The 27612-nt window shown below is 35.4% G+C and overlaps 1 protein-coding gene across 6 annotated transcripts in view; it reads left to right on the top strand.

Moving 5' to 3' along the window:
• Nucleotides 1-23512, top strand: part of KIF12 (kinesin family member 12) — a 42424-nt gene extending 18912 nt beyond the window's left edge. For 3 of the 6 annotated variants that reach the window (XM_074211164.1, XM_074211163.1, XM_074211168.1), the window contains 3 exons: nt 20006-20187; nt 20277-20416; nt 21606-21994. In XM_074211164.1, the coding sequence (XP_074067265.1) occupies nt 20006-20187; nt 20277-20416; nt 21606-21757 (474 nt within the window). In that variant the 3' untranslated portion in view covers nt 21758-21994. The other 3 variants (XM_074211166.1, XM_074211167.1, XM_074211165.1) reach the window with 3 other exon arrangements.
• The last annotated feature ends 4100 nt before the right edge of the window (nt 23513-27612 follow it).

Raw genomic sequence — 27612 nt, 5'->3', positions numbered from 1 at the left:
AATAAATATTAAATTAATTTAAAAAAGATTGAGCATTTTGATCCTTCTTGGGATCATAAACAATGCATTTCTCAATGGTGTTCCTCTTTTTTTCTCTGTTTATTCATTTCCCCAGTCTGTGCCTGGTTTGGGGGTGCTTCCTGAGCTTTTGAGTATTATTGGGGCACCCCCACACACAAGGATCTCAGTGTGTGAGGCTCTGTCTTCCCTCCTGGTCTGTGAATGATCACAAGAGCACCCCTCTGCCACGGGGCTGAGGTGGGGGGACCTGCTGTTCTATGGAGGACCTAGACTGTGATCAGGATCTGAATGTGGTCAGAGCTCCAGAGTCCTGTACCAGGTACAGAGGACAGACCTTGGAAGTCTCTATCCACTCCCCTACCTTTAATAGGCTGAGCACTCAAGGCTCAGTTGCCTGGGGGCTCCTGCTTACCAGCTCCCCCTGCTTCCATTTTCCGGATCTGGGCTGCCAGGGCCACCACTGCTCGCTGAGTGCCCTGAGGCACACACTTGATCGAGGTCCCCCCAATGCTCTTCCAAGTTGTTCCCGGTACTCCCCAGTATGTAAGTCAGGAAACTGCCCCCACTGCCATGAGCCCCGGCTCACAGGTGCCCTGGGGCTGCCTCCAGGAGGTTGAAGTTCCTTCACTCTGGCAGGCCACCCCTCTAACCCCAAGAAAAAGAGCCTTTCCACTATTTTCCAGGTTACCTTGGTCTGGAGAATTACCTCACTGGATCCCTCTGTGGGTTCTGTCTCTCAAAAATTTAGTTAGAGTCATAAATTTATGATTTTTGAAATATTATGGAGAGAGCACCTAAGAGAGGCTTTTCTCCTGTCACCATCTTTGAATGATTTCTTTCTAGCTAATTTCAGTATTTTCTCCTTCACCTGGGAGCTCTGAAATTTGACTATAATATTCTTGGAAGTTTTGTTTTGGAATCTCTTGCAGGAAATGATCAGTGGATTACTTTAATTTCTATTTTGCCTGCTGGAGCTAAGATATAATGGTAGTTTTCCTTTATAATTCTTTTGAAATGGGGTGTCTAAGCTCTTTTTGATCATGGCTTTCTGCTAGTCCAATAGTTCTTAAATCATGTCTCCTTAAATTATTTTCTAGTTCAGTTGGGTTTTTTGAATGAGATAGTTAACATTTTTTCTATTTTCTTTCATCTTTTGACTTTATTTTATTTGTTTCTTGATGTCCAATGGAGTTGTTAGCTTCCACTTGCCTAATTCTAATTGTTAAGAAATTATTTTCTTCAGTACACTTTTCTTTTTTCTTTTTTTCATTTAGTCATTTCTGCTTTTTTTTAATTCTTTTCTTCGGTGAATTCTTGTACCTCCTCTTTCATTTGGCCTATTCTTTTTATTTTCTTCAATTAATTTTTATACCTCTTTTACTATTAGGTCAATTATGTTTAAAGTGTTATTTTCTTCTATTTTTAGTTCCTCTTTTACTAGGTTGTTAATTTTCTTGTCATTCTCATTTCTTTTCCCAGTTTTTCCCTCTGCCATGTTTCTCTCTAATTCTTCTGGGAATTTTTATGAGGCTTGTATCCAATTAACATTTTTGTGGGATAGTTTTTACTATTTTCATGTTATTATATTCTTTGGAGTTTGTGTCTTAGTCTTCCTTGCCACCCTAGTAGCTTTTATGGTAACTTTCGTTGTTGTTGCTTTGTTGTTGCTTTGTTGTTGCTCACTTTCTAGTCTATTTCTTGAATTTAAACTTTATGTTCACTTCTGCTCTACTGGGGATGGAGAGGCACTGTACCAAGCTTCAGGCTTTTTTGTACTTCTATTTTTAGAATTATTCTGTGGATCTGCAAGTTTTTAGTGCTTCTAAGGTGGTGTGATCCAGAGACAACTGCTCTCCTGTGCTCTGGTCTTTAACTAGGAAGGGCTCCCCTGCAGCTTCAAGCACTAGCATTCCTCTTAACCTTGGAAGTGTGACCAAGTTTCCTGTTCTCTTGTCACTGACCACAAGCACTCCTCTCCTCTATGAAACTATGTCCCAGAACTGTATGACCAATAGAGTTGTCAATCATGTTAGCTGTATCCAGTGCCAGAAAAGGATCCCCTGTAATCTCTTTCTGACCTTTTGTCCAATTGCCTTACCATCTTTGGGCCAAGAGCACCAGAAGGCATTGCTGCCACTGTTGCTGCTGTCTCTGTATGTGTATGCTCTGGACAGGCCACCACCCTGGTGTTATACACCCCTTCTGCATACCTCCTAAGTTTTCTCAAGCCAAAAAAAGTCTCATCCTGTCCTTTTGCTGACTTTGCTAATTCAAAATTTAATTGTAGTTTTATTTTAAAATAGTTTGGAGAGTTCAGCTGGGTTGCTGCTTCTGTTAAATGTTATTTCTTATGCTCCTTTCTAAAATGGATTTCTCAAACTCTCTTCATTATTCATATTCTCTTTCTGTTTGTTATGTACCCTCATCCTGTGATTCTGACCCCTATAAACATCTGATCACTTTTTTTCCTCTGTATTCCTCATGTACTCAAAGCTTCCAAGCTATCCATTCTAAGCACTATTCATTAATCTATACTCTCTCTTCTTGACCTGTTTTTTCCCCTATATTTTCCTGAAAATCTCCCTTTTTCTATTCCCCTAAGGTTTTCAACTGTTCCCCTCCCAAGACAAGTAGATTTTTCAAGCACCAAATTTCCTAGCCTCATTCAGTGCAAGGTCTTTGTCTCTCTCATGAGCCATTTCTATCCATACTCATCGTAGCATTCATCAGGGAAACCACCTTCAATGTAAGGACACCTTCCTCTCCAACCCCATTGTCTTTTCAATCTTTCTCCCCTTTTGCTCACCCACTTTTCTATAGGCTTTTTTTTTTGAGACCACAGAAGTCACCTTCCCCTTACTGCTAGCCCTTAATTTAGCCCCAGCACATCATTCACTCCTCTCTATCGCCTGGTCCTCCTCTCTTATGTACCCTCCCATGCTATAAATAGTACCACAAATAGTACCTCAAAAGAAACATTGATTTACCTATGGATAGAGTATCACAAGGTTCTGTACATAATTCAAAATGTCTAGGTCTTTACTGTTACTTCTATAAGATTTCTGTGTTTGCCCCATCTCGTTGATTACATTTAGAAAGAAGTTGCTTATTGTTTTTTTCTGTAGTTACTTTGTTGTTGTTGTTGTTATACTTATCTGCTACATTACAAACATTCCTCCTGAATTTCTTTTGTTTGTGGTCTGCAAGAGGTAAATAATCGTTTTGGTTCTAGTTTTCTTTTGAAGAATATTTCAAAAGTTTAAGCTCTCAAAATGTTAAAATTACACTCTGACTTTTGGAATACTTTCTATAACGTATAGTCAAATTAATACAAAGTTTAACAGTTTAAGCTATTCTAAGACTTTTGGAATAATAATCTATTTCTGCTTAAATAATTAATATACAAAATTTTTATTTTTATACAAGCAAATAACATATCTTATTGCCAATCTCTTCCATTTGTTAATCAAATATCTGTTTATCTTTTTAACATTTTGTAGAAATGTCATATTTCTTTTTCATGTTTCTGAAGCTTTTCTTTACTTTTAATTTCATGATTCTGCTTTATTGATCCATGATTTGAATATCAGGATCATTTGTTTGTCTCATAGAAGTTTAATCGTCATCCTAGATAACGACAATAATGAAACAGCATAGCAAAATTTATAGGATACAGCCAAGGCAGCTGTCAGGGGATATATTATATATTTAAATGCTTACATGAATAAATTAGAGAAAGATGAAATGAATGAACTAAGCATGAAGCTAAAAAATTAGAGAAAAAACAAATTAACCTCCCCCAATTAAATATCAAATTAAATTTTTTTTTAAATTAAAGGAAAAATTAATAAAACTGAAAGCAAAAAAACTATTGAACTAATAAATAAAACCAAAAGTTGGTTTTATGAAAAAACAAAAAATTGATAAACCTCTGGTTAATTTAATTTTTAAAAAAAAGAAAGAAGAAAACCAGATTGCTAGTATTGCAAATGAAAAAAGTGAACTCACACCAATGAGGAGGAAATTAAAGTAACAATTTGAAACTGTTTTGCCCAACTCTATGCCAATAAATTTGATAATCTAAGTGAAATGGATGAATATTTACAAAAATATAAGTTGCCCAGATTAAATGAAAAAGAGATTAAATACCTAAACAACCCTATCTCAGAAAAAGAAATTCAGCAAGCCATTACTGAACTCCCTAAAAAAAAATCTCCAGGGCCTGATGGATTTACTAGTGAATTCTACCAAACATTTAAGGAACAATTGGTTCTAATCCTATATAAACTCTTTTGAAAAATAGGGAAAGATGGAACTCCACCTAACTCTTTCTATGAAACCAATATGGTACTGTTACCTAAACCAGGAAAAGTTAAAACAGAGAAAGAAAATTATAGACCTATCTCCCTGATGAATGTAGATGCAAAAATCCTAAACAAAATCTTAGCAAAATGATTACAAGTCATCACTAGGATAATACATTATGATCAAGTAGGATTTATTCCAGGAATGCAGGGTTGGTTCAATATTAGGAAAACTATTAGTATATTCAATTATATCAACAACAAACCTATCAGGAATCATATGATCATATCAATAGATGCTGAAAAAGCTTTTGACAAAACACAGCATCCATTCCTATTAAAAAAACACTAGAGAGTGTAGGAATAAATGGACTGTTCCTTAAAATAATTAGCAGTATCTATCTGAAACCATCAACAAGCATTATATTCAATGGGGAGAGGCTAGAGCCATTCCCAATAAGATCAGGGGTGAAACAAGTATGCCCATTATCACCACTACTATTTAATATTGTATTAGAAATGTTAGCAGCAGCAATTAGAGAAGATAAAGAAATTAATGGAATTAGAATTGGGAAGGAAGAGACAAAACTCTCACTCTTTGCAGATGACATGATGGTCTATCTAGAGAATCCCAAGAAATCATCTAAAAAACTACTGGAAACAATTAGAAATTTTAGCAAAGTTGCAGGTTATAAAATAAACCCTCATAAATCCTCAACTTTTCTATATATGTCTAGCAAGAAACAGCAGGAAGAGCTAGAAAGAGAAATCCCATTCAAAGTAACCTCAGACAATATAAAATATTTGGGAGTCTATTTGCCAAGACAGACTCACAATCTTTTTGAAAACAATTATAAAACACTACTCACACAAATTAAATTAGATTTAAATAACTGGGCAAATATCAACTGCTCATGGATAGGTAGAGCTAATATAATAAAAATGACAATTCTACCAAAACTAAACTATCTGTTTAGTGCCCTACCAATCAAAATTCCAAAAAATTACTTTAACAAAAAATTATAAGTAAATTCATATGGAGAATAAAAAGTCAAGAATTGCCAGGAGCTTAATGAAAAAAAGTGCAAAAGAAGGTAGCTTAGCCCTACCCGATCTAAAATTATATTATAAAGCATCAGTCATCAAAACTGTTTGGTATTGGCTAAGAAATAGAGTGGTGGACCAGTAGAATAGACTAGGTGTAAAAGCAGGAGATGATTATAGTAAGCTGCTGTTTGATAAACCCAAAGAGTCTGGCCATTAGGATAAAAACTCCCTCTTTGATAAAAATTGCTGGGAAAATTGGAAGTTAGTATGGAAGAAACTTAGATTAGACCAACACCTCACACCCTTTACCAAGATAAGATCCAAATGGTTACAGGACAGACATAAAAAACAATACTATAAGCAAATTAGAAGATCAAGGACTAGTCTACCTGTCAGATCTATGGAAAGGGGAGCAGTTTATGACTAAGGAAGAGTTGGAGAACATCACCAAAAACCAATTAGATGATTTAGATTACATTAAATTAAAAAGCTTTTGCACAGATAAAACCACTGTAACCAAGATGAAAAGAAATGTAGTAAATTGGGAAACAATCTTTACAACTAATGATTCTGACAAAGGACTCATTTCTAAAATATACAGAGAACTGAGTCATATTTTTAAAACAAAAAGCCACTCCCCAATTGACAAATGGTCAAAGGATATGCAAAGGCAATTTACAGATGAGGAGATCAAAGTAATCTATAGCCATATGAAAAAATGCTCTAAATCATTAATTTTTAGAGAAATGCAAATTAAAGCTTCTCTGAGGTACCACCTCACACCTCTCAGATTGGCCAGTATGGCCAGGAAGGATAATGATCATTGTTGGAAGGGATGTGGGAAATCTGGGACACTATTACACTGTTGGTGGAGCTGTGAACTCATCCAACCCTTCTGGAGAGCTATTTGGAACTATGCCCAAAGGGCAACAAAAATGTGCATACCCTTTGACCCAGCAATACCACTACTGGGTCTATACCCTGAAGAGATGAGGGAAAAGGGTAAAAACATTACTTATACAAAAATATTTATAGCAGCCCTGTTTGTGGTGGCAAAGAATTGGAAATCCAGTAAATGTCCTTCAGTTGGGGAATGGCTTAGCAAACTGTGGTATATGTATGTCATGGAACACTATTGTTCTATTAGAAACCAGGAGGGATGGGATTTCAGGGAAACCTAGGGGGATTTGCATGAACTGATGCTGAGTGAGATGAGCAGAACCAGAAGAACACTGTACACCCTAACAGCAACATGGGGGGTGATGATCAACTTTAATGGACTTGCTCATTCCATCAGCGCAACAATCAGGCACAATTTTAGGCTATCTAGTGATGAAGAACACTATCTGTAACCAGAGAAAGAATTGTGGAGTTTGAACAAAGATCAAAGACTATTACCTTTAATTTTTTTTTAAAAAGTTATCTTCTGTAATTTTGCTATCTCTCATACTTCATTTTTTTCCCTTAAGGATATGATTTCTCTCTCATTACATTCAACTTAGATCAATGTATGCCATGAAAATAATGTAAAGACCAATAAACTGTCTTTTGTATGGGGGGGAGGGAAGCAAAATTAGGGGAAAATTTGTAAAATTAAAAATAACTAAATTAAACCAAAAAGCAATAAATGAATGAATTTATGAATGAATAGGAGATCTGGAAAAAATGAAAAAAAAGTTTTAATTGAGTTCCAGCTTTCTCAGTTTTTGTTGAGTTTCTGTATCACAGAATTTTTTTTTACATCGATGATACTTGTAAATATATCTGTGCATTTCCCTCCTCCCTTTAGGAATTTAATCATAGCTATTCAGTTTCTTTTTCTAAGATCAGGTTGTTCAAAATTTCCTGGTTTTTATTTTGTTCATTAGCTTGGGATGCTTTTTTCTTCAAATCATTCTCCATCTCTTAGGCCACACCTTGAATAAAGTCCCACCTTTTCTCTGTCTTTTACAATTCCTTATTCTCTTCAACTCAAGTTGCATGAAATTACATAAAACTTTCCCGAATTTATTTTGCATTCTTTTTTATATACATATTTATAAACATTTTGTTTTTCCTAATAGAGTAAAAGTTTCCTGAGGGAAGGGATTGTTTTGCCTTTGTATTCCCAGTGATTCACAGTGACCAACACAGCAGGCACTTCATGGCTTTGATTATTTAATTCTTTAGGCTTTTGATTCCCAATGCATTGGTTTTTCCTTTTTCCTTTCCCATTTGCTCTTTTTTGATATGAAACATTCAAAATTATAATATAAAAAAGATTTTAAATTATTTTTTCATTTTTAGCCCCAACTGCTATGTTTATCAATTTCTATATTTGATCTACGTTTATGTGTGTATGGGGACATGATTCTAAATCGTTTTCCATAGCAGCTGGTCCAATTCACAGCTTCATCAATATTGCACAAATACCCTTTTTTTCTGCAGGACCTTCAAAATGAATCATTTTTCCCTTTTTTTTGGTCACCTTTGCTATCTAATGGGTATGAGGTAGGACATCAAAGTTGTTTATTTTGTATTTCTTTCATTTCTAATGATTTGTAGAGTTTTTAATATGTCTATAGATAGTTTGGATTTCTTCTTTTGAGAATTAACTGTTCATATTCTTTTATCATTAAATCACCTTTATTTGTATAAATTGAATCCATTTCATAAACATACAAATACATGCAAAACTATCATATGTGTTAACTGGGGTAAATATTTGCAGCATGTTTCTTTGATAAAAATTTCATATCCACAACATATTCACACATATACACAATATTGTGTGAATATGAAATCTTTATCAGGGAAACATTCTGCAAATATTTTCCCCAGTTAACTGTTTTCCCTTCTCATCTTAGTTTCATTAAATTTTTTTGTGAAACAAATTAATTTTATGTAATCGAAACTATCTTCTGTGATCTTCTCTTTCTGCTATTTGTTCTTAAACTCTTCCATTGTCCATAAATCCAAAAAATAATTTCTTCCTTGCTCCTCTAATCGGTTTATAACTTTTTATATCCATGTTATCTATCCATTCAGATCTTTGCATGTAGTGTAAGAAGTTGGTTTTAAATTTAGTTTCTGCCAGATCAATTTCCAGCTTTCCCAGCAATTTTTGTTAAATATGAGTCATTTCCTTAGTACTGGGATCTTTGAGTTTATCAAACACCAAGCTACTAGGCTCATCTGTTCCCATATGTTCTGTTCCTAATTTATAACACTGGTCAGCTTCTCTATTTCTTAACCAGTACCATGCTGTTTTGATAATTATTGCTTTGGAGTAGAATTTGAGATATGCTATTACTATGCCTCCTTACTTTTTTTCCATTTTTCTTTTGAGATTCTTGCCCTTTTATCCCTTTTAAGGAATTTAATTGGCTTTTTTTCTATCTCCCTATAAAATAGTCCTTTGTTCTTTGATGGGTATGGTATTGAATAAATAAATTGCTTTAAATGATATTCTTATTTATATTATATTAGTTCAGTCTATCCATAAGCAGTTAACATTTCTTCAATTATTTAGGTCTATGAAGTGATCTTCCTAAAATTCATTTCTGACCACATTATTCTCCTTTTCAACAAATTCCAGTGGCTCCTATAGCCTATTAGATCAATGGTGAAATGCTCTATTTAGTGTTTAAACCCTTTCATAATCTCTTTCTTACCTATCTAATCTAAAATACCTCTCTCACCTCTATGACCAGTAACTCTAACCTCTTTACTCTTGCTCTCATAAGACTTTCCATTCCATTCATTTTCATTTGTTTCTCATGCTTGGAATTCTCTTCTTTCTCATCTCTACCCTCTGGCTTCCTTTAAGTCTCAGATAAAAGTCTACTTTGTACAAGAAGTCTTTCAGGTTTTATGTTATCATAATCAGCTTCTTTTTTTAAGGTTGTCCAGGTACAATCATGTTTAACATATTTCCATATTAGTCATGTTGTGAAAGAAGAATTAGAACTAAGGATAAAAGAAAAAGTATGAGAAAGTAAAAACATAAAAGAAATTTTAAAAAGTGAACATAGTATTCTTTGGTCTGCATTCAGAATTCATATTTTTTTCCTCTGGATGTGGGTGGCATTTTCCTTAACAAATTGTCCTTGATCACTGAACTGCTGAGAGGAGTTGCAACCATCATAATTGATCATCTTACAATATTACTATTAATCTATAAAATGTTCTTCTGGTTCTACTCACTTTACTCAGCCTCAGTTCATGCAAGTCTTTCCATGTTTTCACAAAGTCAGGCTGCTCATGGCATCTTATAGAACAATAGTACTCTATAACATCCATATACCATAGTTTGTTCAGTCATTCCCTAATTGATGAGCATCCTCTCAATTTCCAATTCTTTGCCAATAACAAAAATAACTGCAATAAATATTTTTATACATGTGGATCTTTCCCCCTTTTATGATCTCTTTTGGATATAGATCTACTAGTAGTATTGCTGGAAAAGGTATGCACAGTTTTATTGCCTTTTGGGCATAGTTACAAATTGCTCTCCAGAATGGTTAGATCAGTCATTAGTGTCCTACTTTTCCCACATCCTTTCCAAAATTGATCATTTTTCTTTTTTACCATTTTAGCCAGTGTGATAGATGAATTGATACCTCATATTTGCTTTAATTTTCATTTCTCTAATCAAAATAATTTGGAGTATTTTTATTATATGACTATGGATAGTTTTAATTTCATCATCTGAAAACTACATATATATTTTATATATATATATATATTATGTATATATGTATATATCCTTTGACCATTTATCAATTGGAGAATGACCTGTATTCTGATAAATTTGACTCAGTCTTTATCAGAAATGCTAACTGTGAAAATAGTTTCCCAGCTTCCTGAATTCCTTCTTCTCTTGGTTGTATTGGTTTTACTTGTGCAAAAACTTTTTAATTTAATGTAATAAAAACTATTCATTTTTCATTTTATGATATTTTCTATCTCTTGTTTGGTCATAAGCTCCTCCCCTCTCCATAAATCTGAAAATTAACCATTCCTTGTTCTCCTAATTGGCTTGTGGTGTCACCTTTTATGTTTAAATCCTGTACCCATTTCAAACTTGTGTTGGTATAGGCTGTGAGATGTTGGTCTAAACCTAGTTTTTACTATACTATTTTCCAGTTTTCCCAGCTTTTTATCAAATAGTGAGTTCTTATTCCAGAAGTTAGAGTCTTTGGGTTTATCAAACAGTAGATTACCAGTTATTTACTACAATTTTTTTTGTACCTAATCTATTCCACGGATCTACTTCTCTATTTCTTAGCAAGAACATGACAATTTTGATGACTGCCTCTTTATAATATAGTTTTAGATTGGTTACAGCTAGGTCATTTTCCTTTGCATTTTTTTCCATCAGTTCCCTTGATATTTTTTTTTTAGGTGGTTTTTTTTTTGCAAAGCAAATGGGGTTAAGTGGCTCACCCAAGGCCACATAGCTAGGTAATTAATAAGTGTCTGAGGCCAGATTTAACTCCTGACTCCAGGGCCGATGCTCTATCCACTTCACTACCTAGCCACTCCTTCCCTTGATATCCTTGATCTTTTGTTCCTCCTAGATGAAATTTGTTACTATTTTTTCTAGCTCTGTAAAATATTTTTTGGTAATTGGCATTTGGTATGGTACTGAATAAGTAACTTAATTTAGGTAGAATTGACATTTTTATTATATTAGATTGGCCTAATGGGCCAATTGACATTTTTCCATTTGTTTAGGTTTGAATTTATTTCTGTGAAAAATGTTCTTTAATTTTATTCATAAAGTTTCTGGGTTTGTCATGGGAGATAGATTCCCAAGTATTTTAAGTTGTCTACAATTATTTTGAATGAAATTTCTCTTTCTATCTCTTGTACCGGGCTTTATTGGTGATATATAGAAATGTTGTTGATTTATGTGGGATTATTATATATCTTACAACTGTGCCAAAGTTGCTAATTGTTTCAAGTAGTTTTTTTAGTTGATTTCTTAGGGTTCTCTAAGTAAACCATCTTATCATCTTCAAAGAGTGAAAGCTTTGTTTATTCATTGGCTATTGTAATTCACTCAACTTCTTTACTTTTCTTATTGCTCATACTAACATTTCTAATAAAATATTGAAAGTGGTGGTGATAATGGATATCTTAATTTAATCTCTGAATTTATTGGAAACGCCTCCAATTTGTCCCAATTACATATAATTTTTTGCTGATGATGTTACATACTGTTTAGCATTTAAGGAAAAACTTCATTTATTCCTGTACTCTCTAGTGTTTTTAATAGGAATGAATATTATATTTTGTCAAAGGCTTTTTCAGCATCTATTGAGATAATCATGTGATTTGTTGATATTTTTATTGATATGTCAATTATACTGATTGTTTTCCTAATATTGTACCATCCCTGCATATCTGGTATAAATCCTACCTGACCATAGTATATTATCCTAGGGATAAACTTGCTGTTGATAACTTGCTGTAATATTTTTGATAAAATTTTATTTAAAATTTTTGCATCAATATTCAAGAAGGATATTGGACTATAATTTTCTTTATCTGTTTTGGTTCTTCCTGATTTAGTTATTAGCACATTGTTGATATTGTAAAAGGAATTTGGCAGGATTCTTCCTTCACCTATTTTTTCAAATACTTTACATAGAATTGGAGTTAATTGTTCTTTAAATGTTTGGTAGAATTCACTTGTAAATCCATCTGGCCCCAGAGATTTTTTTCTTAGGGAGTTCATTGATGGCTTGTTCAATTTCTTTTTTTCTTTAGGTTTTTTTTTTTGCAAGGCAAATGGGGTTAAGTGGCTTGCCCAAGGCCACGCAGCTAGGTAATTATTAAGTGTCTGAGACCAGATTTGAACCCAGATACTCCTGACTCCAGGGCCAGTGCTTTATCCACTACGCCACCTAGCCGCCCCTCTTTTTTTCAAAAATGAGATTATTTAAGTATTTTATTTCCTCTCCCATCCATCTGGGCAGTTTATATATTTTGTAAATATTCAGCTATTCACTTAAATTGTCAGATTTATTGGCATACATATGGGCAAAATAGTTATAAATTATTACTTTAATTTCCTACTATTTAACTCTTACTATGCCTTTAATTTACTCATTCTTTTCATTTTTGATGCTAAAAATTTATTTTCTTTTTTGTTTTTCTTTTAACCAGATTAAGCAAAAGCTTATCTATTTTATTGGGGGTTTTTTTAATAAAAATCAACTATTTTATTTATTAGGTCAATAGTTTTCTTTCAATTTTATTAATTTCTTCTTTGATTTTCAGAATTTCTAATTTGGCATTTCATTTGGAATTTTTAATTTTTTCTTTTCTAAATTTTTTAGTTATCTACCCAATTCATTGAGCTCCGTTAACTAATTTATTCATACAAGCATTTAGAGATAAAAAATTTGCCCTAATAAATGCTTTGACTGCATTTCACAAGTTTTAAAATGATGTTTCATCATCATTAACATGGATGGAAATTGATGATTATTTCTATGTTTTACTGTTTGTTCCACTCATTCTTTAATATTAAGTTATTTAGTTTCCAAACTGATTTTAGCTTATCTTTCCATGACCCTTTATTCCATGTAGTTTTTGTTACAATATGATCTGAAAAGAATAATTTAATATTTCTGTCTTTTTGCATTTGATTATGAAGTTTTTATGCTCTAAAACTGGTTTGACAGAGATGCCATGTATCACAAAGAAGATGTATTCCTTTCTATCCCTATTCAGTTTTCTTTAAAGGTCTATCATATCCAACTTTTCTAAAATTCTATTCATTTCCTTAAACTCCTTCTTATTGATTTTGTAGTTAGACTTATCTAATTCTGAGAGAGTGAGTTTGAGGTCTCCCACTAATATAGTTTTACTGTCTAGGTCTTCCTCTGACTCCTTTAGTTTCTCCTCTAAGAATCTGAATGCCATTCACTTGTATATATTCAATATTGGTATTACTTCATTGACTATGGTACCTTTTAGAAAAATGTAATTTCTTTTCTTATATCTTTTAATTTATTCTTGCTTTTGTTTTGTCTGAGATAAGAATTTATTACCCCTGCTTATTTTTACTTTAGCTGAAGTGTAATATAATCTGCTCTAGTCTTTAACCTTTACCTTGTGTATATCTTTCTCCTTCAAATGTATTTCTTGGAAACAGCATTTTGTAAGGTTCTGCTTTTTCATCTCCTCTGCTATTTGCTTCTGTTATATGGGAAAGTTCAACCCATTGATAGTCACAGTTATGATTACTAACTCTGCATTTCCTGCCATCCTATCTTCCCCATTTTATACTTCTCTTTCTTTCCCTTATTCCTCCTCACCAGTATTTTGCTTTTGACTGCTGCCTCCTTCAATCTGTCCTCCATTTTATCAACCCAAATCCCTTTTCTTTTCCCTTTATCCTTTTATTCCCTTAACTTTTTTTTTACTTTTACTCTCCCTTTTATGACTCTTTCTTCCCTCTTCTTTGCCATTTCCCTCTGCTTCCCTATGGGGAGGACAAATTTCTAAACTCTCATTCAAATCTGTTGTGAATAAGATTTGCTCAGTGCTCTCTTCTTTCTCTCTACTATATTAGGTTCTTTGTGCCTCTTCATGTGGTGTTATTTATCTTCTAATGCCTCTGCCTTCTTATCCCAGAATAATCCCTTTTCTTTTTCCCTGTCCTAATTAATAGCTGTTTTATACCCATTCCCTCTATCAAAGTGAATTCCTTTCAACTGTCCTGATAGAAATACAATTCTCAAGAGCTATCCTTACATCATAATCAATTTATACTCACACCCTCTTTTCAAAAAATACCCCCAACTGACCCAATATAAACACTTCAAGAGTTGAGTTTAATCACATCAGAATCAATTTATAAAAATCAGTTTTTTTATAATTTTAGTTTTTATTGTACAGATTTTTTTTTACTTTTATGCAATCAAATCTATTTAGACCAAGTAATCTCATTTGTTTCAGAGACTAAAACTTTTTTATCCATGATACTTGTGACAAATGTTATTCCATTGTCTAACCTTTCTTCATTTTTTCCTATTTCTCATTACACTGTTTATGGGCAATTATTCTATGAAATATGAAGTATTCAATTCAGTAAGCTTCAATTAAATGTCCTAGAGGAACAAGGCCCTGTGCTAACTTTGGAAGATACAAGGATAAAATATGATATGACCCTAGTCAGAAGCTTATCAGGTGTATATTACATACATATAAATGAGAATGAGATTAAGTTGAAAGTGATAATAAAAAAGGAGAAATCCAGGTGATTGATTCATAGATTTAGAAATATAAGAGACCCAGAAGTAAACTAGGCCAAAGCTAGTCATTTTACAAAGGAAGAACTTAGATTGACTTGGGAGACTGGCTTGTCCAGGATCAAGAAGCTAAGAAGCAAGTATCTGAGGAAGAGAGAGTACTTACAGCTGAGGAGAAGCAAGGAAGTTTTCTTGGAGAATATTGTTCTTGAGATGGTCCTTGAAGGCAAGGATTTCAACTTTTGTACATTTGAAAGGTCTCAGAGAGAGAGAGAGAGAGAGAGAGAGAGAGACAGACAGACAGACAGACAGACAGCTAGACAGACACAGAGAGAGGAACAAACTTTTCAACCAATAGAAGAAAGGTTGATTATTACTATCTAATCAAATTTAGAATGAATGAAAAACTGAGGAAGAGGAACTTGCTTTTTCAAAGGTTCTTGAAATTGTTGCCCATTTATTTATTGGGTTTTTTCCCCAATTCTATAAAAAAGATACATTGGTACTGACCTTGGGAAAAACAATGCTTTTATTAGTCATTTAGCCTAGTATCAGTATAGGAAAAATACCTCTGCTTGTAAAGTTCTCTTATTTCTCTTATGAGGATTTTGTAATTTTCTTTAAAAAAAAAAGCTCAAGCATATCTTCTCAGTTAATAGGCAAATAGTTTGTTTTCTTGGATTAATTGTCAATAGTTTGTTTTATTCATCATTTTATCTCTCATTTGTGGTTTGATATCTTAGAGGTAACAGTGGATAGTGTTGGATTTGGAGTCAGGAAACTGAATTTGAATTTTCCTTCTATTAGCTAGATGATTATGCTTGAGTGTATTACTTAATCTCTCAGATTCTATGTCCACAAGATGGGGACAAACTCAATTTTCTCATCCATAAGAGATTTTATCTGTATTTAATTACACATAAACAGTTAGCAAAAACACTGCAGACCTTTAGCACTATATAAATGTTGTTATCTTAACACATTGTCTCAATTTGAGTTGATTACTTTGGATTCTCTAACTGAAAATAATCAATCCTACTTGAACAAGATGAATATTAAAAATGCATTATATTTGCTGATACTTGGAGTATTTCTACGACTGTCCCATAAACCCATCTATCAGTCTCTATACTGGTAGTTTGGCTAGTGGGACTAGATCAAGATAGATTAATATAGGGTGATGTAAAATCATTTTTTAAATAAAAGAAAGATTTTATTTATTTTTCATTTTACAATTTTTCCCCTAATCTTGCTTCCCTCCCCCCACCCTCACAGAAGGCAGTCTATTAGTCTACATTGTTTCCATGGTATACATTGATCTAGATTGAATGTGATGAAAGAGAAATCATATGCTTAAGGAAGAAAAACAAGGTATAAAAGATAGCAAAATTACATAATAAGATAACATTTTTTAAATTAAAGGTAATAGTCTTTGGGCTTTGTTCAAATTTCACAATTCTTTCTCTGGATACAGATGGTGTTCTCCTCGCAGATAGCCTAAAATTGTGCCTGATTGTTGCACTGATGGAATGAGCAAGTCCATTAATGTTGATCACCACCCCCATGTTGCTGTTAGGGTGTACAATGTTCATCTGGTTCTGCTCATCTCACTCAGCATCAGTTCATGCAAATCCTTCCAGGCTTCCCTGAATTCCCATCCCTCCCGGTTTCTAATAGAACAAGTAAAATCATCACTTTGGCCAACTTAAATAGAATTATAGTCTTTGACAATTTCCTGAATGAGAAGTAAGACTTCAGAGTTGCTTTGATTTGATTTCTCTTTTTAGTGATTTAGGTGATTAGGGTTATGGTTGTTAATAATATGCCATATGCCATTTCTCCTTTGAAAATTATTGGTTCATTTCCTTTGACTATTTATCTGTTAAGAATGGTTCTTGGGGCAGCTAGGTGGTGCAATGAATAGAACACCAGCCCTGGAGTCAGGAAGACCTGAATTCAAATCAGATCTCAGACACTTAATAATTACATAGCTGTGTGATCTTGGGCAAATCACTTAACCTCATTGTCTTGCAAAAAAAAACTAAAAAAAAAAAAAGAATTGTTCTTGTTCATGATACAATTGCTTCAATTCCCTGTATACCTTAAATGTCTCACTTTTATTAGAGATCTTTGATGTAAAAAACTTTTAAAATTATTTTCCTTCTGTTTTCCTAGCTGCATTGATTTAGTTCATGCAAGCATTTTTTTTAACTTTTAAGTAGTCAAAATTGCTTTCTCTTTTAGGATCTCATTTATCCCTGTTTGATTAAGAATTTCTTCCTCAACCATAACCAATAGTGTATTTGTCACACAAGTAATCAAATGAGGTAGCAAGGGGCTGTCTTCTGTAAATTATGATCTTCCCAGAGAAGCAGTAGACCATTCCAGAACTGAAGGCAGAAGATTCAAAATGGCAGTCTGTTCAGTTTGTACTGGAACAGTCTAGGCTTATAGGTTCACAAATAACTTGGTCTAAGCTAGAAAGCCAGAAAGTTCAGAGAGCTAACTCAAAAATTTCTCAGATGGGTTCATTGTGAAGATTGACTCATTTCCACCTATTTCCCTGAACTCTCATGTTTCTTTTGTAAGGAAATGAAATGACCACAGCCTCAAGCATGACATTCTCCATTGTATAGGGACTTTTCAGTCATGAAACAAACCAGTCTGTTGCTTCAGAACACAATATTTTGGGATTGAGCAGCTAACTCTTACAAGCAGGGGCATTGTTCTGTAGGTTGCACACTCAATAGGAGTCAACAGTTTTAAGTGGCAGCCCTAAAAGTTGAAACATTTTTGGGGGCAGCTGGGTGGCACAGTGGATAAGAGCACCGGCCCTGGAGTCAGGAGTATCTGAGTTCAAATCTGGCCTCAGACACTTAATAATTACCTAGCTGTGTGGCCTTGGGCAAGCCACTTAACCCCATTTGCCTTACAAAAACCTAAAAAACAAACATTTTTTGATTACATTACATTAATAGGTAATACTTTTTGTACAGAATTAAGAGTTGATAGTCCCAGAATCTTCTGTTCAAACAACATTTAGTCATTTGAATTTACTTCTTCATACCACATTTGGATGACTTATCTCCCCTCTTTTTTTTAAGGTTTTTTTTTTTAAGGCAAACGAGGTTAAGTGGCTTGCCCAAGGCCACACAGCTAGGTAATTATTAAGTGTCTGAGGCCGGATTTGAACCCAGGTACTCCTGACTCCAGGGCCGGTGCTTTATCCACTGTGCCACCTAGCTGCCCAGTTACCTCCTCTCTTAAAAAGTGTTATGTACTTCAGGAAATGTGTCTGTCTTCAAGTCTAAAAGACCATTAACCAAGTGCGTTGTACAAAGAATTGCTGTTTAGATATGAGTTTAATTCAATCTCTAAGGCTCCTCTCAACTCTGAATCTGATATGCTTGTCCTAACCCCTATCCCCCCCTCCAACTTCAACATGGATTCTTCTGCAGTAGCGGCAGAGAGATTGGTTATACTTTGACTCAATTGTTGCTTAAATTTTTTTTTAAAAAATCCATGTAGGGGCCGCTAGGTGGCGCAGTAGATAGAGCACCAGCCCTGGAGTCAGGAGGACCTGAGTTCAAATCCAACCTCAGACACTTAATAATTACCTAGCTGTGTGGCCTTGGGCAAGCCACTTAGCCCCATTTGCCTTGAAAAATCTAAAACTAAAAAATAATAATAATAAAAATTAAAATTAAAAAATCCATGTAAACATGTACCTTTGGGGAAATTGTTATCTCTAATTTTGTTATACTAGGGCCAAAAATGGCAAATTTAAGCAAGGCAGAAATGCAATATCTTAAGAATTTCTTTGAGTCTGAGAATATGAGCAATTAATGGGAGTGCTCCATATGTTCTTGGGAAAAATGTATATTCCCTGCTTTTTCCATTTTGTTCTAAGCATATGTTAACCGTACTCTGTTCACTGAACTATTCAAGTTATAATGTGTACATTTTGTTAAATTTATTATATTCTGGATAATGGAGTGTTATAGCTTCCTAAAGACCCTAAATACACTTTCCCTGACTAATATCATTTCACAATAACATCATTTAGACAAAATAGCCAAAATCCACTACAGTGGGTAACTTTCAGCTAATTATCAATTTACAATACTTGATAGCATTTATAATATTGTTCCAGTAGATCTAAGTAACTAATATTAAATAAAATGATGTTATACCCAATATATTTTCAAAGAACCAATGAATTCCATTAGGCAAAGTTTTCCCAAATTTTTTCTTGTAATATAACCTTTTCTTTTACAAACTTAACTTCTGTGTTTGTACAATGCAATTTTAATATTGTAAAATTTGTAATTTTCATACTATTATTATGTAATATTTTCTTAATGTTTTCTGGTTTGAGATTCTATAGATAGCAGAGATCAGCTATGTTTCTATTCTACTTTTTTTTCAAAATGGCCATTGTATAGTTTATTTAATCAATCCATTTAATCTTACCCTCTCATGTATTTTCACATTATTCCATAACTTCCTTTTTATAGGATAGTGTTATTCATCTATGTATAGTGTTATAGTAGTTATATTTGACTTCAACCTTTTCTTCTTTTTACCAATTTATTATTTATGTTTTCATTAGAAAGCATAATTTTTTCTCTTTCCTAAATCTACTACCATAAATAAATTCAAAAATCAAACAAAATTCCAATATCTTATATTGATTTGCCTGAGGGTTCCCTAAAAGTTGCTATTACTAATTTTCATTTAAAAAAATTTCTTTAAAATTGGAATTTTACTTGGAATCAGCAATATTTTTCCTGTATTCCTTTTGTTGTCTTTTTCTTTACAAATTCAAACTTTTTTTGATTGTGAAATGAAATATGAGCAGTTAATATTGAATCTTCCCTCTCCAAATATAACATTCAATATTTTAGTAAAAATAATCTTTTTTTGGTTTGCTTTCTTTCAAAGGCTTGTATCTTTTATGAACTAAATTTTTCTGTGATCAATATGACCTAATCAATGACTTTTCTTTAAACAACCTTAAATGAAGTTAAAATGGCAAGTCTCTTCTTTCCCTGACAACTTTAACATTCTATTGGTCTATATCATTTCATCTTGATGTTTAGTCAATAATGTGAGGTCAACAAGGTAAATATCATCAACATTTTACAGATAAGGGAACTAAGATCCACAGAAGCTATGATTTGCCCAAGGTCACACAATAAATGAATGAAATTCAATTATCTAATTCAATAAATATTTTCTAAGTGCTAACTGCCTACAAGACTAGAACAAGTCTTGGCTCAGTGTCTTTTCTACCACACTGCATAGTATATCTGGGTATTCTGAAGGAAGAATGAGAAGAAGGAAATGGAAGAGGAAATGCTAATTGACTAATTCTCTTTCTAGAGAGAAGCCTCCCTCCTTCCAGAGTATCTGCCCTCCCAGATTTTGTCGGAGCTACCACCATTACATGTGTTCCAGGCCCGAGCCAAGACCCCACGGAAGATGGAGGTTTCCAGTCCTCAGGTCCAGACCCAAGCCTTTGTCCAGCCACCAGGCCTTAACTTCAGGGAGCACCCTATGAAGAGGTAGGGAAGGACTCTAGGACTGGGGTAGGGAAAGGAAAGGAGGGTGCTAGGGACATAGAGCAGTTTACTCACCCACTTCCCTCTCTCAGGAACAACAATGACTGGGCCTTGACTCACTTCTTGGCAGAGACCCTGGCAAAGGAGGAAGCCTCTGGAAGAGCAGGCCAAGCCACACCCTCAGCACCACCACTACCTCAGGGTCTCTATGGCACACCTTGGAAGCCAAGAGGTGAGAGATGGAGCCCTGGGAAGAGAGGGAAGCTTCAACCTAAAGAGCATGCAGCATCAGCAAGGACTCAATGGGCTGCCCATTCTTATCTCAATACATCTTGTTCATTTCTTATGCACTCATTTTTTTATTGTCAGTTCATTCTACATATATATATATATATATATATGCACACACATGCAAAAACACATATGCTTGAATGTGTATATAGGTTTATATATAAATGTATGTGCATATTTACATGTGTATATGTTTGCATATATACATGTATGGGGTCTATGTATGCATCCATTAATAATACACATCATACACACATATGTGTCACATATATAATATATATACATATATATATATATATATATATATATATATATATGATGTGTTCAGTTTCTAGTACTAGACTGAAAGCTACTTGAAACACTAACATGCTTGTTCTTTTATTTTTGCATCTCCAGTGTTTGATATAGTGGGCACTTTATTAAATATCTACAATGAATTAATCCTTGAACAGAGCTATTAAGTAATTATTATTGTGCAAGACCTTGAGGGAAATCCAAAGATAAAATATATTTATAATTTATGAGGCAGAAAAAAGCACATTAAAAGTTGACCAGTTAATCTACTAGATACTACCTTAGAGTAAATGGGCAGATACAATAAGGCATTAAAAGTAAAAGGAGGTTTGACCAGGTGGCACAGTAGATAGAGCACTGACCCTGGAGTCAGGAGGACCTGAGTTCAAATTTGACCTCAGATACTTAGTAATTACCTACTGTGTGGCCTTGGGCAAGGAAGGAAGGAAGGAAAGAAGGAAGGAAGGAAATGAGTATTTATCAGATGTCTTCTATTTGCCCGGTACTTTTGAAATATTATCTCATTTAATCTTCACAACTCTGAAAGGTAGGTGTGATTATTATCATCATTTTACAGAGTCACAAAGAGGTAAAATGACTTTTCCAGGATCACCCAGCTAATAAGTGAGACAGGATTTGAACTTGTATCAATGATCTATCCACTGTCACCAGCCTCTAGGCAGATAGAAGTAGTGAGTACAAACTAAAAGAATAAGTAGGCCTAGATTCTAAAGTAAATTTAAAGCTCTGGAAGTGACTGGTCAGAGGTCAATAGCAAGTGATGTGTTCTAAGAGTATGGAGTGGATGGAGGGTTTGTCTTCTTCTGTCATCTTAGAATCAGAGGTCCCAAGTACATCCAGGATGTTGGAGGAAGAACTGGAGATGCTGAGGGACCAGATTGACTGTACCTTGCACCTGGGCCAAGGAAAGCTATCTACTTCCCAGGAGAAACATTTTGGCTCTGGACTACACCTTCCATCCTTCTGAGTTGTTTCTATCCTATTTGTTCTGTCTGGGAGCTGTGTTGCAAAGTGATGAATGACTGATTGCTTGGTTTGGGTTAAAGGGTTGGGGTGAGGAAAGGGTATGCTAGTCAAAAGACAAAGAACAAATCTTTCTGCTATTTAAACTCAAACAGGCTACCCTCAAACATCAGGCTTCAACTAAGTAAGAATACCAATAAAGAGAAAAAAAATGAGTCTCTTATCTCATCCATGAATTTTCTTTGCTTCTTTTGCTAGTACTGGTGAAGCCAAGGGACATGATGGGAGCCCAGGAGAGTGAAGAGGTGTCATCTGGAATTTCCCATGAACCTAGCATTAAGGAAATGTAGAGGAGGGAAGACCTTCCTACTCTCTAGGAACTCAGTGTGTGGTGAAATCATAGAGACTCTACACATTCAAGATGTCCTTCTCAGGAATGAAGTCAGCCCCCTGTAGGTTTAGGGACAAAGAAAAGTAGTCTTTCATTGAATCTGAACTTTAGCATTGACAAGGTCATTAGTGTAATCTCTTCATCATCATCACCATCATCATCTTCATCACAATCACCATCATCACTATCACCACAACCTCCATCTTCATTATCACCAACCACCACCACCACCATCATCATCATCATCATCATCATCATCATCACCACTACTGCTGCTATCATCCTTTGTAAAGTTCTTTAAAGTTTACAAAGGACTTTATATCCATTAGCTAGTTTATACTTCACAACTCTGTGAGTCTAGCACTATACATTCTTAGAGGAGAGGCATTGGGATCTGGGACAAAAAATACTGTATTAGGTATCAGAGGAACTGAGTTAAAATCCCGACTCTTCTATTTCACTCCTTGTGTAACCTGAGGTCAGTCTTTTTGCCTTTCTGGATCTCAGTTTCCTGATCTGTAAAATATAGGAATTGAATTCAACAACACACTAAGGTTCCTTCCATCTCTAAATCTATGAGCCCTATTTTGACCCTCATCTGAGCCCAGGATTCTCCAGATTCTAATTCTAATTCTAGGGTTATTTTCACAGAATCACACTGTCTATTCAGACAAAGAAAATGATAGCAGTGGGATAGAGGGCCCGTGAATGCAGAATATACTCATGGCAAAGCCAAGACTAGAATTCATGAGACTACTGGGCTGTGGACTTTCTGAGAATCCTGAGCACTGGAGACTCAAGGGGCCTGCTATAACTGAGACTTTAGTTGTCAGCTTTACTCTTTTGTTAGGGTAGATGGAGGGAGCCAACAAAGGAGGGACAGCTAAGAAGGGAGAGCTAAGCAACTGTCAAGAGGGATCTCTAGGGTTATAAGAACATCCACTAAACTCATCTACCCAGCCAAAAGAACTTTCCCAAAGGCCAAGCCAGTCTCCCCCCCAGCACTTCCCCTAACCCCCCTCACCCTGAATTCCAGAAGGTTTTCCCACAATCCTGATCCAGGAAAATGGAACTAAGCCCAGTCATAGAATCTTTACCCAAATGTCATCAAACCACCAGGGCTTTCTTACCCCACCATTCCAGGGAGGAGCCCTATGGGATCAGCTCCTACCAGGTAAAGGGAGCCCAAAGTTCTTCAGGCTACAAGAATTGTTGAATAACTTTGGGCAAGTTGTCAGACCCCCCCCATTCCTGTCCTCTCTCTGCTTTAGGGATCTAAACTTTTAAAAGGAGTTGCTGCAATGAACTTAATTCCTTCCTCAGCATTCTTTCAATGACTTGGGTCAGTTAAAGAATTTAAGAGGAAAGGAGAACAATGACTAGAGCACTAGAGCACTAGACCCTTAGTTGAGAAGATTCACTCATCTTCCTGAGTTCACATCTCATCTCAGACATTTACTAGCTGTGTGACCCTAGGGAATTCACATAACCCTGTTTGCCTCAGTTTCCTCATATGTAAAATGAGATGGAAAAGGCAATGGCAAACTACTCCAATCATTCTTCCAAGAAAACCCCAAATGGGTTTTCAGACATGACTGAAAAAACAACTGAACTAAACTTCAAGTACTCTGGGATTGCTCCCTACATCAAGCACTGGATTTTGTAAGGGAATGAAAACATACCTGGATAGAGAACAAAGTGGGAAGAGAGAGAGGAGTAGAATTATCATTACCTTGTTTACTACTTTAGTATTTTAAAATTTATAGCCCATTATAGTATAGTTAATACAGTCTAGTCAAGTGTTTACCAGACAAAGACAAGCAGAAAATGACAGTCCCTACCCTCAAGGACATTGTAATCAAAGAAGACTTGAAATAAAGATGGGGGGGGTGGAGGGAGAAGACACCCACCCCCCTCAGGTCTAGTAGAGAAAGGAGTAAAGAAATTAGAGAGGGATAAAGCATGACTGGCTTTGACATTTTTTTCTAAATTTTTGTTTTAGTTCAGTCATTTCAGTTGTGTCAGAGTCTTCGTGGACTTCTGTCCATGAGATTTTCTCAGCAAAGATACTGGAGTGGCAAACAGAGGCTAGGTGTCTTGCCCAGGATCACAGAGCCAGTAAGTTTCAGAGACTGGATTTGAACTCAGACCTTCCTGACTCCAAGCAACATCTGACCTCCCTCCTTAAATTTTACCAATGAGATTTAAAGAGTCAAGTCACTTGTCCAATATCACACAACTAGCAAATGGAGTCAGAGTCAGATTTAAGAGCTGGAAGTAACTTTAGAGATTATTCTAGATCAATCTCCCTATTTGAGAGGTTAAGTACCTCCCTAAACTCACACAGTAAGTTAGGAGCAGAGATGGGACTACAACCCAGGCTTCTTGACTCCTTGTCCAGCACTCCTTAGCCATGAAAGGAATACATTCCTTAGGCTACCTGCTCACTTAACCCAGTGGACTCTCCCAGCCATTTCTCTGGCCACAGTGACCATTTTCTCACTCTCATTCTGTAACCCAGAACACTCCATCTTTGGCTGCATCCATCACCAGTCCCACTCCTTGGGAGGTACTCAGCCTCTTGAAGGACCCAAGGCCCTGGCACTGAGTACAGGAACTCTGATTTAGCTGCGCTAGTCAGGCCAGGACCACCCAAGGGGAATGCACTAATTGCTGTTTGGTTATATTTAGATTCTCTTCTTTTCTTCCACCAGAGCCTCACAGGGATTTTCCAAAGCACTTCAGTCCAGATTAGATAAACTATCTCCATCCTCTATTTCAAGGCTGAGCGAGTAATTTTTCCTACACTCCCCCATGTATGTCCTACATGTAGCCTCCAGGACAGAAGGATTTTGGGGGTTTTCATGGTACTACTAGTCTGCAGATCTTGATACTTGGGGCAAGTCAAGGCACAGCTTAGAAAAGCCCTAGAGAAAGATGAGCACATCTAGGGTCTGGAAAGAGACTGGGCCCTAGTTCCCCCTCTCACTAACTAGCTATAAGCATAACCAACAGAGTAAAATAAACTCCCTTAATGCTCTAATACTCAGAGATCATCCAACTGTTTCATTTCACTAATGAGGAGACTATAAAGCAAGCAAAATTGGGTCCAGAGTGGTGATCACATTGCTAATTAGCTGTAGACCCTAAGACTGGAACCCCAATTTCCTGGTTGCCAGAATTAAGTTCCTTCCATTGAATCTCAAGCTGTGTTATTCTTGGGATTCCTAAATCTAAAATCCTGAAGGATTTGTCCAAAGTCCTAGAATTCTGAAAGTCTATTCCCTCAAACTCTGGATCATGGATTCTCCAGAGCCCAACTGAAAGCAATGTCCCCATGGAAGGGTGTAGGAAAGGACCAGGAATCAGAAAAGAACAGAAACAACTCTAGAAGAGTCGAGTCCATGTTAGGTATCAATGAGGAGGAGAAGAGGATCATGAGCAAAACATATCAGAGCATGAGGCATGCAATACCCTACTCTCTACATTTGCCAGAGAGACAGAACAATGCTCTGGGCATCCTGGGGAATAGAGAAGAAGGTACCCAACCACCACCATTACCCCCCATACTAGATACCAATAGTTATTGAAGTTTGCTGAACACATTTTTGATACACAAGAATGGAGGTTTACTGAAGGTCATTTAGAATGGAAACACCAAGTCAGGAGCTGCATCAGAGACCACAAGTAATGAAGTAGGTGAGTATATTTCATTTTCTTATTATTTATTTCTGACTCCTTAAAATATTTTATCATTTCAGTGGCTAGGCAGTGCAGTGGATAGAGCCCCAGCCCTGGAGTCAAGAGTACCTGAGTTCAAATCTGGCCTCAGACACTTAACAATTACCTGTGTGGCCTTGGGCAAGCCACTTAACCCATTTGTCTTGCAAAAAAAAAAAAAAAACCTAAAAAAATTTTTTATCATTTCAAGGCTGCATTCTTGTCTGGGATTTGAGCTAGAATTAACTTCCCAGATTTTTTGAACCTTTTTGAACCAATTGAGAGTAAATGAGCCAAAACAGGTAAATTGCCACAAGTCCTCATGATATGAGCCTGCGTCTAAGGAGGTTACCAGAGCAATATGTAATGAGACCCAGGCTGCAGGAAGTTGTTCCCTTAGTGATGCTATCTCTCTCCTCCTCCTTCCCACATTGTTTGATTAAGATTGAACCTCAAGGGCTGACTTGGAAAGTTACAGAACAATGCCAAGAGTAAAACTGGATAGGAGATCTACAAGGAACTTTCCTTATCATCCTCTCTGCCTTGCTGCCTATTTGAGAATGAAAGAGATCCTTCAGCGTGGTTTGTAGTACAAAAACCCTGACTTGGGAGTCAAAATACCTGGAGTATGATTTTCTGGCTCTGCTATTTACTTACTTAGTGACCCTTCTTTGGGCCTCTGTTTTCTCATCTGTAAAATAAGCGTGGATGCCTGGAATAGATGAACAGTAAATTTCCATCCAGTCTAAAAATCTATGTTCCCTAAGGCTTAAAAAAAACTAGTAAGGATTAATTTTGATGATATCAGGGGAAAAAAACATCCTGACAAAAATAGAATTGTTTCCCTTAAGAGGTGGACAATTTCCCTTCTTGGGGAATTTTTTGTCAGGTATTAGTTGGGGATTCTTCATGATTGTGCTTAAAAAGTTGACAAATGCCATTCCTTCCAACTCTCCAATTCTGTAATTCTGGAACTTCATTTATCCTTTTCTTGAACCTTAAGGCCACAAAGAATTGATTAGTACCCAATTTAGGGAACTACAAAAATAAATCATTGAAGGCAAGGGATCAGGTCACTGGATATGAAGGGACATTAAGCAGTCAAAACTAAAATATGAAGGAGTTTTTAGGCTTAAAACAGCAGGATCTAGAATCCTGGCAAGCATCGTGGTCTAACAACCACTTATATTATATAGCACTTAACATAAATTATTTAATTTGATCTTTATAATAACCCTAGAAAGTAAAGGGGTAAGAGTATTATTATCATCTCCTTTCTATAAATGAATAGACAGTTTCAGTGACATGAATTGATTTGCCCAGTCTCATAATAAGTGATGGAACCAAGTGGAAAGAGCTCCAAAGTTGAACTCAGAGGTGAATAAATCCAGCATCATCCCTGTGTAGGTAGTCACATGACCCTGGACAAGATACTTGTCCAATAATGCACTCTTTTTTAAAGAACAACTTTGAGCAACTAAGTCATTTTGACTATAATAAATACCCCAAAATAACTACAAAGGACCTATGAAAGAAGATGCTATGAGCATCCAGAGAAACAACTGATAAACAGAGGTATGTATAAAACGATTTTATATTTGTGTCTAATGGTAGCTATGATGGGGGGGTAGAAGGGGGGCAGGGAATGGAAGAATTAAAAAAGGGAAAAAAGAGAAAGTTACATGAGATTCTTTATTATATATTTAAAAATAATAGCAAGGGCAGCTAGGTTGCATAATGGATAGAGC

The sequence above is a fragment of the Macrotis lagotis genome, chromosome 1, assembly GCF_037893015.1.
Source record: "Macrotis lagotis isolate mMagLag1 chromosome 1, bilby.v1.9.chrom.fasta, whole genome shotgun sequence".
Classification (NCBI taxonomy): Eukaryota; Metazoa; Chordata; class Mammalia; order Peramelemorphia; family Peramelidae; genus Macrotis; species Macrotis lagotis.
The sequence above is the reverse complement of the archived record's forward strand: the minus strand, read 5'-3'. Positions and strand labels throughout refer to the sequence as shown.